This window comes from Lutzomyia longipalpis, chromosome 3 (assembly GCF_024334085.1).
Source record: "Lutzomyia longipalpis isolate SR_M1_2022 chromosome 3, ASM2433408v1".
Lineage (NCBI taxonomy): Eukaryota > Metazoa > Arthropoda > Insecta > Diptera > Psychodidae > Lutzomyia > Lutzomyia longipalpis.
Window position 1 is genome coordinate 26,470,756 of NC_074709.1, and position 15,236 is coordinate 26,485,991.

General features: G+C 39.0%; 1 protein-coding gene across 6 annotated transcripts in view; it reads right to left on the reverse strand.

The window, feature by feature from the left end:
• Positions 1 to 261: 261 nt before the first annotated feature.
• Positions 262 to 15,236, reverse strand: part of LOC129793520 (early growth response protein 4) — a 50,454-nt gene continuing 35,479 nt past the window's right edge. For all 6 annotated transcript variants that reach the window (XM_055833623.1, XM_055833624.1, XM_055833621.1 and 3 more), the window contains one exon: positions 262 to 2,361. In XM_055833623.1, coding sequence (XP_055689598.1) covers positions 938 to 2,218 — 1,281 coding nt within the window. In that variant the 5' untranslated portion in view covers positions 2,219 to 2,361 and the 3' untranslated portion in view covers positions 262 to 937. The remainder of the gene's footprint in view (positions 2,362 to 15,236) is intronic.

Here is a 15,236-nt window from a genome sequence, read left to right on the forward strand (position 1 = left end):
TTGAAATTTTATTGCAATTACAGAAGAAAATTGACAGTTCTTCATTACCTGTCAATCTTTCTTCTGTTATTTATTTGAAGTTAAATCTACATGAAATTTCTTTATAATTTCTGAACAGAATAAATATTTTTAAAATTTTTTTCAATTTAATTTGAAAAAGGGAAAATTGAGAGAAATTATTTGACAGCTTTTAACTCCTGTCAAAATTATTTTCCGTCACATATTAATCATTAAAATATTTTCATAATTTTTTCACGAGAATTTTTCATTTGTTTTTGTTGCAAGTTCTACTTTATTTTCATTTTAAGAATACAAAGAACAATTTTTACAGTTATTTTAAATTGAAAACAAAAAATTGACAAGATATTTTGACACATCTGTCAAATCATTTAATCTCAGTTATTTCTTTACGGATGTTTTCATATTTTTTTGCAACTTTTTCTAAATAATTCATCTAATCAATACAGAGTAACAGAATGTTAAACTTTAATCCAAATTCAAAACAAAAGTTAATTTTGACAGTTCCCAACATCTGTCAAACTGCTTCCTGTCATTGAAAAAGTTTTATTTTAAAAATCCGTTAAAAGGGGCAAAAAGTTCTCAATTAATTGCTTTCAAGGCCCCACAGAGAGTTCAAATGAAGCCACATTGTGAAGAAAATAAAACATAATTATCATTATCAAGTTGAAAAACCTATTAACTAAGAAAAAAAAACTAATCGCTACTAAAAAATGCTCACAACCTTGATCTAAGGAAGAATGGGAATGGATAAGTTAAGAATTTCAAATTTTTTGTGACTTTTTCTTGTCAGTCAAACTACCTCTTCAGTGCTGTTCCTAATGTGTTGAGAGAAGTGGTGCACGGGTGGTGAGGATGAAGAAAGGGGATGGCGGGGATGTCTCTGCTGTCAGTCTTGGGGGTGTGTGTGGGGGAGCCTCTAGGCGCTCTCCGTCTTCACGATTGCCAACTGCGGTGGCTCCATTTTGACCATCGTGAGTGGCGGTGTTTCGAGCTTCACGGGTGCCGCAACGGCCGCACTTGGTCGTTGGGCGTCGTAGCGTGCGTGCGTGCGCATATGGCGCGTTATCATGTCACGCCGGCAGGCAGCATACGGGCACTGTGGGCATTTGTAGGGTTTCTCGCCGGTGTGTGTACGCTGGTGGGTGCTCAGGTGATCCGATCGTGAGAACACCTGTCCGCACACTTTGCACGTGTACGGCTTGACGCCTGTATGGAGGCGCATGTGGCGTGTTAGCATATCCGAACGAGCAAATGATCGATGACACACCTCACACACGTAGGCCTTTGTGATGTCCGTTGATGTTGTGCGATTCTTATGACGACTGGCCATATGCTTAGCCAGACGATCATGCAGCGAGAACATCTGCCCACAAACAGGACACACGTAGGCTACATCCGATCCCGGAGGCATCTCCTCAACAACGGGCGACACATCCAGGTTGTAGCGTGATGCAACGGATTCTTTTGTTGTCGGTGAAGCCACATCACCCTTCACAACGGGCACACCTACAGCTCCTGGTGGCAGGATACTACTCAGAGCACTCATGGCGCCCAGAGTACGTGACATAAACATTGAGTCCGCAATGCTGGGTGCTTGCTTCCCGCACGACTTCATGGAGAGATCCAGTGGGAACTCCTGCGGTTGTTGTGCCATCAGCATCATCTCAGGCGTCGTCTGGAGATCGGAATCTGAATGGCTGCGTCGCCGGAAGAAGTCTGGCAGGTATTTGGCTTGCAAGTAGTACCCAAATAGAGGTGATGACATTGGGAAGTAGCGATCATTTGGGCTCGGCAGTGGCTCCTGCTTCACCTGCAACCTCAGCGTATCCACATCAGCCAATCTCAGGGGGCTGACACTTATTCGCGGACTATCGGCCGTACTGAAGACATCTGACTCCTGATCCTCCTCACTTGAGCGACTATTGTCCGTACACTTCACCTTAAAACTCGACTCACCCTGATTATTGTTGTGCAGGCTGATGATGTTGTTGTTGTGCAACTTATCCAGCACAGCACTGAGTCGTTTCCTCTTGCGCTGCTTCCACGGGACATTCTGATTGCTGATCAGGGGATGATTGTTGTTGACGGGCTGAACTGTGGGTGATGATTTGGGTTGGGGTTGTGTTGTGGATTGATAGGGCGGCGGATGGTGATGCGGACTGGGCCCCATGGGGTCACTGCCCTCCGCCATCGTCATGGGGTCCGGATTGATGGTGGCGTTTCGTGTCTCAACAAATAAATCAATCTTCACGCCCACAGCTGCGATCTACCACCTCCTGGGTAGATCGGTCACAGCTGACAAAGTCGCTCTAGCAGTCTTGATTCTCGCCACGGTGATGCCTGGAAACAGAAAGAAAAAAAATTGAGGTTAGTTTAACTGCCTAATTTTTTTTAATTTTGATTATTTTTTATCTTTTTTATTTAAATTTTAATAAAAAAATATCGAAATGGTTGGAAGATTTGGTAGGCAGCTAGATAGAAATCCTAGAAATATTTTCTGTTGAATTATATCGTAAGAAACTCCATTAAAATTAAATAGATACATTAATGCAGGTTCATTGAGTTGGGATACTTATACATGGACTAGGTGAATGAATTTTATTATTTTTAAAGAAAACCTTTATAATTTTATCTATTTGAAATATTCTTTTAAAGCTTTTTATAGAAAGTATATAGTTTCGTTTGAGCAAAAGCTTCCTTACAGTAAATACAACATCCTGTAAAGTTACAATACTTCTACATGGAATAGATAAAAAAATCCTTTTTTTTCAAAAATAATTCTTAATTTTAATTGTATTTTGTAAAATCTTTTATATCCCTGAATAAAAATTTAATAGCCTCCCATTTCATTTAATTTAATTTGATTTCACATTGAAATATAAAATTAATTTGCAATTAGATGCAGCATATGCAAATGAAGCATAAGCAGAAGAGACAATTATTGCATCCTCCCTCACACGTAAACCGCGGTGTTTTTTATGCTAATGACGTTCATTCAAATCAATCCAATTGCACACATTCTAATTGCCCTCCAAATGAATCCCAATTGCGCCTTCCCAGTGTGCTGCAAATCTGTTTATCGCCTCCTGCTGGTGCATCTGCACGGCAAATGGTGTGTCTCCCATGAGGTGGAGGATGCACACACAGCTACTGTCGATGAGTACTTGAGAGTGACTTTTAGTGGGCAACCTCTACCGCCTCGTTGGGGGCAATAAAAAAGAATGTGTTTGCTGTGTAGAATTGTTTCTCTCCATTGCAAACCAAAAGGAATTTCAAAAGTTTAGGCATGGCGGGGGGAAGGGGGTGTAAGGAAAACACTGTGCTTGGGTGGATAGTGTTGAGCGAATAAATTCCCATGATGATCCTCTCGGTGGCGGCGGTGGCGTCGACGAGTGGTGCATTGGGCGCCGCATATCATTAATTTCCATTTCAACAAACTAATTGCGCCATTAAAAATTTTTTTCCACCATCCAATTCCGGCGCTAAAGTACTCTCTTATACGCCCCGTGCCACCTCAAACCCTTCTCCCCACGCCTGTATGGTTGCTGCAACGATATGAGGGGCGGGGAGGAGGAGGAGGGTTATGAGAGGAAATCAGAAATGGGATGAGGGGGTGGGAGCTTTTTTTTATTTGAGAGAGAAAGGGTGGGTGGGTGGACGTGAAAATTGGGCAAAAGAGTGCATGAGAGGGTGGTTTGAGCATGCAAAAATGTGGGCCGGTTGGCAGAAAAAAAGAGAGAGCTAGCTGGGGGTGCAAAAAAAAAAGAAAAACTCGCGAGACTATAAATTCATCCCACTTCTGAGAAATGGCCACAGAGGCCCTAGAGGGGGTGGCGGAAGGGTGTCATTATGTATTCATAGAGTCGCGACGATGACGATTTTCCTTGTGGGTGTTTTTTTTTCTGCCGCGTTGGAAGTCCGGAGTCTCCGCGGCAGTGCAGTGTTGGATTTTTGCATCGCAGCGGGATGGATAAACAATAAAAATTGCAGGCGGGGGCTCCTTTGTGGGTGGGCCTGGCTAACTGGGGGAAAGGGTGGAGGGTGAGCGACCGAAAATGTCCCCTGCAGTATTTTCCAGCGAGCATATCTCGTCGTCTCTCTGTGGAAAAGCTCCACATATAGCCATGGCGCGGAGAGATACAATTTATATATGGATCGAGTACATTTTCTCCACACTGTGCGATATAGCCTGGGTTGTCTGGGCAAAAGGCCTGGGCACAAACTCCATTGTCCACCAAGTCCGAAACCACCCACTTGCCCAAGTCCGTTGTCACTGGGTGTCTCATACTTCTTTCACCACCACCCTGCTACACACACAGCCCACCCCATATAGCTCCCCAATGTTGCAGCATCAATTTTCAGTGTCCCCCAGAAGGGAGGGGAGTATGGGGCTAACAGCACAAAATGCGTATAGGATGAAAGTAGAGGAAATTTTTCAAAATGAAATACATAAATACAATTCAGGCGGAAGACGCCTGAAAAATGGATAATTTTTGGCTAAAGTCAACGCCAAAGCACAGAGGGTGGTGTCCCCCGGATTTTCCTACCACCACCACCACCCCCTCCGAAGTCCATTTCAGCATTTTTCTCTCTGTCGCCTGGACAGAAAAAGGAACGGGGTGTAACGAAAAATTTTTCTTGGTCATGAAAATTTGTGTCCTACCCCCACTCTAGCAGGGGGTTGGGGCATATAACAAGAAATTCATCTCTTCTGCCGGTCTCATAAAGTAAGCTTAATTTATATTTTAAAATTTCCGTCGCAAGGCTTTTTGCCATGTGAATGATTATAATGGACAAGGTTTCCATATCCTCCTCTAAGGATTTTTATCACTTTAATGCCTTTAATGTATGAGATGAATTTAAGAATTTTTTTCCTTGAAGTTTTAGAGCAGAAGGATTGTTTGAGAATAAGGAATTTTTAATGCTGATTTATTGGATTTTTCTGAGAGTTTTGCTTAATGAAGCTTTCGGAAGCTTTAAAAAGATTTGAAAAATCAATTAAAATCTTTAAGTTTTGAAGTAGTTTTATTGAAATTCTTGGGCAAAAATATTACAAAAGTCAGATTTTACAGAAGTTCGTTAATTTTAACGAACTTTTGCTAAATTTTTTTTGAGAGTTTAATAAGATGAATGAACCAGTCGGGTAAAATTTTTATATTCGCATTTATTACATGTTGTATAAAAATATTCTCCAGTATTATACCGGTATTTAACCTTTTAAAAAAACCGCAACTTGCTGTGTAAAATATTCCACGCAGTAAAGAAAAAACAAAAATAAATTAAAGAAAAATCCGAATAACACAAAAATGTCTTAAATAACCAAACACTTTGAGACAAAAAGAAAAGTCTTTAAGGAAAGATGTGCCTCTCCTTAAAAAAAAAAATTCCTATACTGAGAGACATTCAATCCTTTAAGTGTTGGAAATCCCCTGAAAGGCTTGCAGCATCATCACTTTGCTCCACCATTCGGTGAATAGAGTGCAAATGCATTGCAATGGTAGAAATCTCATGCGAAAAGGACCTTGGAGGGAGGCACAAGAAGGGCGAAATTGTACCAATAAATCATCTCCAGTGTCCATTTTTTCCCACACGCTTTCTTGCGTCCCCATTCTTGTGGTGAAATATATGACTCTGCCTAAATTGAATTATCACTTTCCTTGCATTTGGGAATCTTTTTTTCTTCCTTTTTTTTCAATTCTTGGGTGTGTGTCTCTTGTGTGCATGGAGAAGGTTAAATGAATTTAAGCGGGCAATTAAAGGTGTTTTTAAGTGAAAATTCCCTCTTTGGGGACACCTGCAGAATGTTGTACATACATACATACATATATACATATAGTATTATAGGTATGAGAGTACAATTAAATGTGCGAGAAATCTCGTGACAAATAAAATATCACGAATATCTATTCTTATTGCCCTGAGAGCCTATATAGCTGTAGCTGCACAAGACATGGCTCCAACATCTCCCCGCGCGCACATTGCACTGGAGGCTATAAATTTGTAATTTTTATAGCTTCATTTATGTCCCACGCAAGAGTGCACTAGAAATGAAGAGCCTCGTGTGTCTTTATTTCATTGCAGTGTAACGATGGAGGGTCTCTAACGTTTGGCGACTCTCTCTGTGTGCCAGGCGAAGGGGGTGGGTGGGAGGGAAGAAAAAAAGGGCGCACTACCCCCCTCATTCTGAGGAATTCCAATTTAGCTGCGGAGCTTCATTGCTAAATCAACTGGCCACAGCGAATTGGGCAGAAAAGGAGGAGAATTAATGGGAAAATTTTGGGTGACTTGTTGGGGCTTTTTTTGCTCCTCAATGTGCACAGGAAACTTTTTCTCCACGGCACACGTCTTGTGTGTGACTCTTTGAGTGATTTCCGTCACTTTGGGTGGACGCGACATGTGAGATGGCATTGCGCAAAAAAAGACGTGAGAAAAAACAACGACGACGGACCTCGTCAAAGTGAGAAAAGTGGCACGATAAAACAATGAGTATGGTTTAAATTAAATGAGACAAATGGGCGGCAACTGGACGGGAGGGTGGTGTTGAAATATATACCGCGTGGCACACGGGGAGTTTGGGGGCCGGGGAAAGCCAGCATAGAGAGAGGCGAAAAAAAATGGAACATGAGAAGAGCCATTTGAAAAGTGGATACATAAAAGTGTAACTTACAGCCAGTAGTTTTTGGCATGAGCTGAGCCAACCGGAGCCGGACACCATTCCAAGTTCGTACACATTTTGAGAGATTTTTCTCATGTATCTACATACATAAAATTCTCTTTTCATAATATATAAAAGAACTTTTTGTGTTGCAACCTCCCATCCCCCCATCTACACGTACAGCCCACAGCAAATTTTTAGGGAATCTCCAATACTTTTTCACATTTTCAACTTTCAATTGCCATTTCCAAATGATAAAATCCCAATAAATTCCCACAGACTTTCACCACACAAACCCCCCCTTACGAAGAAGATGGGAAAAAAGCTCTAATTTATCACACAGCTTGGCGCAAGTTGAAGGCATTTTTAAAAGGAAATTAATTAGGAATCACAAACCCAGAATCAACTAGTTTTAGCACCATTAATTCTCGCACAGATTTAGCCTCAATGAGCCCTTGAAATTTATTTTCAACTCTCCTTCTTCACCCGAGACCTTCACTTCACACCCACTACAGAACCCTCGCGCGCGCAACGAGAGCTTATTGCTAGATAATAAAGTCAAGTGAGTCAAGTACTCGAGACAAGTGGAGCACTTTTGAGGATTATTGAGATTTATAGATATGGTTAACCCATTCCCGTTCAGGAGGATGTTTTTTAGTCAAGAAAGGAAAACTTTACCTTGATTTTTAAAAGAGGAAAATGCGCGGGAATTAAATTATCCTCTCTGCGAAACAATCTTTGTTCAGAACAGTTTTATGGTTCTACCCGGCTCATTTAGTCATCTTATGTTTTTTTGGTTTCTTAGGAACTCGTATTAGATTTTTTTATTCTCTTTTTTTAAAAGATTTTCATTCAAATAAATATTTATCACATTTACAAAATCTTTTTACTGGTTTCGCATGTTCCACAGAACTATAATTCTCTAGTTTCTTAACATGCCAGCTAAAAACTTGTCAAACATTAGAACTTTGCAACATTTATTTAAAAAGAATTAAAAATAATAATTTTTGGATCTTCCCAACTTATTCTTCAAAACAATTTCGTGCCTTTTAATTGCAGATTAAAATCACCCCACTGCGGGATGTTTATGGGGAACTTGCGAAACTACTGCTGTGTGTAGTGTAGTAGCAAGTGAAGCTACTGTGAAATGAAAAAGTGGATGCTAATTGAACGTATACGATGGAAAATAAATTAAATAAACGATAACTGATTTTGATGATCAAGTGAATGGCTGTAAAAGATTTTAATGGTGCGGGAAGAAGGAGCAGAGAAATGAGAAAATTATTAGTAGTAATTACAGCTGTGCGGTGGTATTTGCAACCTAGCAATGTTTATTTAAATCTCACATCTGATTGTGATCTCTCTTCTCGCGGTGATGTGCGCAACATACATTTTACGATCAACGCGATGCTAATCAGAGGGTTGTGAGTAATTGCTCCATCCTCAATCAAACTCATTGATCAACCCTCTCTCGGTGTATGTGTTGTGTTGTATGATCGTTTGATTGATGAAAAGTGATCGACGCCGCCGAGGGCGATCGTGATCTGCGCCTTTTTTCGTTTTTTCTTCCTTCTGTCTTCCTTTCATTTTTTAAAATATTAGCAACAATGTCTCCATTTTTGCCATAAACATGATCCCTGATCACGCAATGCAGCACACCCGGCGCTACAGAAAATCCACCAGAATTGAGGACTTAATTAGTTTATAAGTTTAAGGAAAGTTGCGCGGCGGGGCGGAGGACTTTTTTTCTTTTAATTTTAAATGTTATTTGGGTGGCTAAGCCGCCATTAGAGTGGATTCACGTTGACGCCTCAGTGGCGTTGGTTGAAAAATCCACATTGATTCACATTCAGCAAAGAGGCAAAACGTGAAGCCCGCGCACACACAAATTATGCTCAACAATGCCGCCGTCTCACTCACTCGTACGGCGTGAGTGTTGGTGAGCAAACAAGGTGCCCCGGCGCAAATGGCAAGACTTTGCACCTGTTCCGCTTTCGGAGGCGTCTATTGGCGCTCGCACTCAGTGTGGGTGGGGGGAGTTTGCTCTGTGGATCCCCCACAATGTTTGCGACTATGAGTTTAAGTGGGGCTCTAGCTTCCAAAGACTCGCGCGCGATCTATTCGCGCACCTTTTCAAATTGCAAGACAACCATTGCGCTGCTACACTTAGCCGGCAATTTTTGAAATTTTTGCGGCGGCTAATTTTTTGTTTATTCTCTTTAGTTTTAGGATCTTGAAGCTCAGTTTTGTTTCAATAAGTTTAGTATTTTCGTGTTTATTTGATTTAATTAAATGCTTAAAGAGTTCTAAAAGAATTCGAGTCAACTAGCGCCATCTAGTGGGAAATTTAGTTAGAAGGAAATGGCAGAAGATTTTTTTGTTTTATTTTCACTTTTAACATTAAGATATAGTTCTGTTTTTTTTCATAAAGTTTACTAAAGAGTTAATGGTTTATTTGCTTAAACTAAATTCTTCAGAAGCTCTGAAAAATTTGTGACAAATAGCGCCATCTAATGGGAAATTTAGTTTGAAAAAAAATTGCAAAAGTTCTAGCTGCTTGTAAGAAAATCTTTACTACTGAATTATTTTTCCTCAAACTATTCTCATCAAATATTCTCCTAGAGAATATTCATTCTATAGTTTTCAAAGCTTTCGTCAATGAAATTCACCTTTTATGCTCTTAATTTCATTAAAAATAATAAAGAAATTAGAATATAAATCACTAAGACAGCAAAAACAAATTAAGAATAAATGTATAAAGACTCGAAACAAGATAAAAGTTCCAAGATAGAACTCATCAAAGCCAAACAAAACCATATCAGCCGGCTAAAGTTCCTGCTGCACAGGACTTTCAAGAGAAAACCATTATTGTATGGCTTCTCCAGGGCTGCTAGCACCGCATCTGGCTGACGATCAATCGGTGTGGATCGGTGAAACCACACTGATGAGCACCCACGGGCAATCCGGGAGGAATGCTTATTTTCCTCCACACAAGAGAGCCCCAGATGCAGAGGGCTGAGCACTGTGGGTGCCCTTAGGGGACTCATCTGCGTGTTTCATGTAATTTCACATGCAGCCACGGATCACTTACCGAAGCCACACAATTTTTACCCCATCCAATATAACTTCTTATGTTCTACCTCATGTACAAAATGCGAGAATGATGCGTGTGATTGATAATCATCTTTGGAGGAGTTTTATGGTGTATTCCCTTTTTTGGTTCCATTTTGCACTGCAATTTCTCTCCGGTCGGGAGGCACAAATGAGGGGGGGGAGAAGAATGTCAATATACAAATTATATAGTTCGCTATGTATGTATATAGCGAACGGACATATTTCAGGAATTTTTCAGGTTGTCCATATGACAAGAAGCTTTAATTTGTAAGGAATTCTCGGGGAATTGTAGGAAGAAAAAATATCTTGAAGGGTTGAAAATTAGATAGAAGGGGTGATATAGTGTTCTGCGACATGGAGGGAATTTGTGGCAAATTTTTGCAGCAGTGGGTGGTCTGGAATTCATTATTTTCAGTGCAAAAGTTTCAAAATTCATAATTACTTAGCTTAATTTATTAAGGAGAATTTTCTTCTTAGAAAATATCTGATAAATTCTCCAGAGCTTTAAACTAAAATCTGAAGCTGTTTTAGTGGTTAAGAAGATCTAAAAAGCAAGCTTTCTTAATAAAAAATGAAGAAATCTTGCTTTTAGAATTTTTTCTGCATAAGTTCTTGTCTTAAAAACTGTTCTAAATAAAGAACAATAAATTTAATTAAATTATAATCTCAAGACGAAGTTTTAGAGAAGATTAATTCCTCAATTCCCTCTCTTTTTGACCAACAAAACATCTTTATTAGAATGGCGCTTAAATGGAATTTCTTCAATTTAATCCAACAATTTCTATTCAATTGCTTCCATAAAATGTAGGCTAACAACACTAATATATATCCACATACACACAAGCAGCATAAAAGCTTTGGCCGCCACCCCGTCAAACCATTAGTGTCCGGATTTGCAGCACATTCTTTGGCTCCCTTGTGGGAATGACGATCGGAAGGGCGGAAAGGAAGTTCATGAATTTTTCTCTCTTCGCGTCTAACATTGTTTCGAGTGAGCAAATTCACTGAGCAATTCACCCACCATGTCCGGAAGTTGGAGGAAGACAAGTGAAATCGATGCCTTGCCCACGGGGTGGGTGAGCTTAAAGCATGAGGAGAGAGAGTAAAAAAAAAATTAGCCAAAAGTCTTCCAGGGCGAGAAATTTCTTTTTCTTTTTTGGCGGAGCTGCCCGAGGGGGAGTGGGCCTTGCAACTTCTTTTTGGTCACGTAACGGATGAAGCCACCACTGTTTCGTGAAATTCATTTGGATTTTGCCAAGAAGATAGGCGAAATGGTGGGAGTTGCTGATGGGGGTTGGTTGGGCGTGTGTGGAAGTAGCTGGGCAGGGGTGGTGGCAAAAGTGTACAATGAGCTGTACAATTTATTCCTGGCAACCTTTCGATGCACTCTAAAAAGATCCACTGTTCCCATTTTGCTCTCCCTCCCGCACCCATGACGCTGCCAGGCGCTATGGTGGCCCCAAGACACATCAACCACCCACCCACCCCCGTCTACCCTTTAGCGATTTTATTCCGCCTTGGGATTTGCTCCACGTTTTTTTTTTTTCAGGGAGGGCATGCACTTGTTCATCTCGCTTGGCGCGCTTGCAGCTTCTCGCCTTGCTGTTTGTCGCCATGCGGGGGTGGATTGGGTCATAGGGCAGGGGTGGATTACACGAAATGTTTCACAATATGCTTATAAATTTATTGCCCATGTGTTTGCAAAAGCCATATCGGGGGTGTTGCCACACCTACCACCCCCGAATCCAAAGATTGCCAGAAGGTAAGGCGAAAGGAAAAAGGCAGGAGCAAATAAAGAAGAAAGAAGAAAAAAAGAAGACACGAACGAGCTGCTTTCTTCTGCATCTAACTGATGCTCTCTATTATAAATTTAAAATGCGATTTTTGTCCCCATTTCCCGTGGTTTTGGGGAATTGGATATTTATTTCACGAGATGCCAACAAATACCACACACCGTGGGGGTGGTTGTGTATGAATAATTCAAACCCAAAACCCCCGAAGATGCTGCAGCTGGTAGCAATTTCATGTATTTTTCCCTACCCTAACCCGAGATTGATTGTCTCACAGTTTGCTCTTCGTTACATTGGTCTATTCGGGGAGTTCTTCATATTTTTTTTTAGTTTTTCTTTTTTTTCTTTTTGGGGAAAAACTTGGGGGCTTTTCTTCCATCGTCACACCAATTTTTCGCTTCATCTCCTTTTCTCTCTATCGATGGACTTTGGGCATTGAGGTTTTGGCTTTTGTCACATTGTCGAAGAATTAATGGAAATTTCAATTCGAGTCCAAGAAAAAAAAAACTCTTCAATTTTTTCGATAAACAAGATCAGAGAAAAACTATTTAATTTAGATTTATTCGCTTGATGATTAATAAAATTCTTCTTCTTTTGATGTTCCTTTCGCCTCTCATGGATTGAAATAAGGAAGCTTTACATTCTCCTTTTTGTGCAAAAGGAGATTCTCTCACCGAAAATTCTTGTCGGATCGCCAAGAAGAGGCATAAAACTCATAACAATCGAGCGGGATTTATGTTTGGTACCACTATAAAACCTATTATTAAATTTGGGACGCACAAGCTGGTGAGTAAAATGTGATTGGAGGGGCAGCGAAGAATGGGAGAAATCAAGTGGAATTGTTATTCCGCCCGCTATAAAAATTACGAGAGGAGGTGAAAAAAAAACGAAGAAAAGAAAGAATATCAATTTAATGCCCATCGATTTGGAGCCAATTCCGTGTAAAGTTGTGCGACCTCGTAAACTGTGCTCAGGGGAATCTTGTCCATGAGTGAGAGATAAAAGTGGAGATATTTTGATTGCCCCTGATGGGGCTCTTCAGCAGTAATTTTTAGTGTTATACGTTAGATATATTATGTTCATGTTTCTATCGAATATGCTAATTTTTCCTCACTTTCAGCGGTTTAAGAACGACGAATTCCACCGCCATGTCGCACATAATTCTCTATATGTTGGAAGGAAGAGGAAAAAAAAATTGAAAAAAGAAGTAAAGAAACGAAGATGGATGATGGTAAAAGAATAAAAAAAAAAGTGTAGCACTCAATCGGCTGGCATAATTCCCTACACAGCAGCAAGTAATTACATACATTGAGTAAGAGATGCCTCGACAAAGGGAAGTGGGAGAGAGTTTGAGATTTTGAGCTAAGATGCTGTGGCAAAAGAGCTTCAGCAGAGAAGAGCTAAAGTGGCGATTACATCAAACAGCAGCCAATTCACAAGAGATCCCTCCCTTGCCCCCAACCAAGCCATGGTAGGGAGCTTATTAGCCTTGTCTCTATTTATAATCAAACGGCTCCCAGAGATCAATGATAAGGCGAGAGCGGTAGCTGGCTAAAGGGAGCTTTTCTTCTCTCGTGGAAGTGATTTTCCTCCTTTTTTTCTTCAAGAAGTATTTGCAATGGAATTTTATTGCTATACTACCATTTTTCTCAATGACAACTCCCCAACAATTTCTTAGAGACTGATTCCTCATAACAGCCATGAACACAAGAATTTATTCAAAGAAATCAAGAGAATTTTCTGGCAATGCCTTATCTCTGTCATGGCATCAATTCACTTGAAAAATTATCAAATTTTGCAAATTTTTCCTTCCTTATTCCATTGTGAATTTATCACAGAAACACAACCCCTTCCTCTTTCAACCACGAAAAATTATTTTATGCTAATTTTCACAACCACACGATGACTTTTTTCATCTTTTTGTTTTTCCAAAAAAAAAAATGAATTTATTCACAAAAATTTTGGCATCAACTTGAGACTTTAGAATTTCTAAATGAATTTCTCTATCTGGACAGATAAAATCTGAATTCAATTTAAGATGTCTCGAAAATGGATTTTTGAAAAGTTTTGAGAGTCAATGGAGACGTTTTTGCAGACTAGTTAAAATTTATAACTGGTATGTGTCCTAGATAAATATTAGACGAGACTTTGCCAAATTGGATGTAATTAAATGTAAAATCTAACGGCGTTAAATTTCATTTGTTTGGTGATTTTTTTTGTAAAAAAAAGAATTGTTAAATGGATTTCTTAAGGGGCAAATAATTAATGGAATAGTGGAACGTAATTCTGAAGTTTTGGGAATAATTATATACAGTCTTGTAGAAAAATTACGAATTTTAAGAAGAAATGATATATTTAAGAGTACAGAATCAACAGAATATATTTGCGAATATGCAAAATTTCAGCTAAGGAACGGAATATTTGTAAATTGGAAAAATGTCTGTGAATTAATGGAATATTTCTGCGAATTGATATAATGATTCGGAATGAATATAATATTTATGAATAAAGAGTACTTTTGCGAAGAGAATATTGAAAAAATTAATAAAATTATTCGAGTGAGAATATTATTTCTCAAATAAAAAGAATATTAGTGATTTTTAGAATCTTTAAGAATATTCAGAATATGAGCAAAATAAACAGAATAATTACAAATAAGAAAAAATTTAAAGAAACAAAACCTTTTGAATTTTCAGGTGCTTATATTAAATTTTCCTTATCAAAAATTCTTTATCTAGAAATTTTATTATTAATTCAATACCCTCCCATGAAATTCCCCAAATCTAATCTCAGCCGAAAGAATGCAAAAAAAAAGATGTTTAAAAATAGAAATTTCTTTTCAATAAATCTCAACTTTCTCATTAACAATCAATGACGTCTTCTAAGGAAGACAAATCTTGTGTGGCGTTAGAATAAATCTCCCACAAAAATACAGGTAGTGAAAGACAATCTTCCACGTGTTGCAATTTAGTAGCTATATGTGAATGTCGATATTGGCTGTAAATTAAAATAATCACTATCAATAGAATCTATGTCAAATTCCAGCTGTGCTTTCCCATCTATCGCACACATCTCTCATTTATTAATTACAAAAGAAAGAAATAATACAGATCATTAAGAGTCGCGTCTTGGGAATAGCTAAATTCCCATCTTATGCTTCTTTTCTTTATGTGATTTTTCTTTTGCGGGGATTTTAGTATAAATTATCGTAATTTTATTGCAAACAAATCAGCACGAACTATTGAGATTCTTTTTTCTTTCAGCAATTAATCTGACAATTTATGATTCTTCACGAAGCTTTTTCCCTCCCAAATCATCACATAAATTGCCGATATTGAATTTCCGAAAGCTCGTGAGAGAGGGAAAGAGGAAAATGTATCTTTTACTCTCTCGTATTGCATGAGGTGTTATGTGAGAATGTTTTTTTTTTATTTATCAACAATCTGCATGTACAAATGATCGTTAAAAGTTTGATTTGAATTAAGAAGGAAAAAATCTCCAAAAAATTGTCAAATAATCGCAAAGTTTTGCCTCTTGAGAAAGACAAGAAAGATCTCCATGGCGGAGGAACAATAAGACACACATCTCACAAAGCTGCGAGGAGCTCAGAGATGGAAGGAGAAAAAGAAGATCATCGACGTCCAGAGACGAGATAA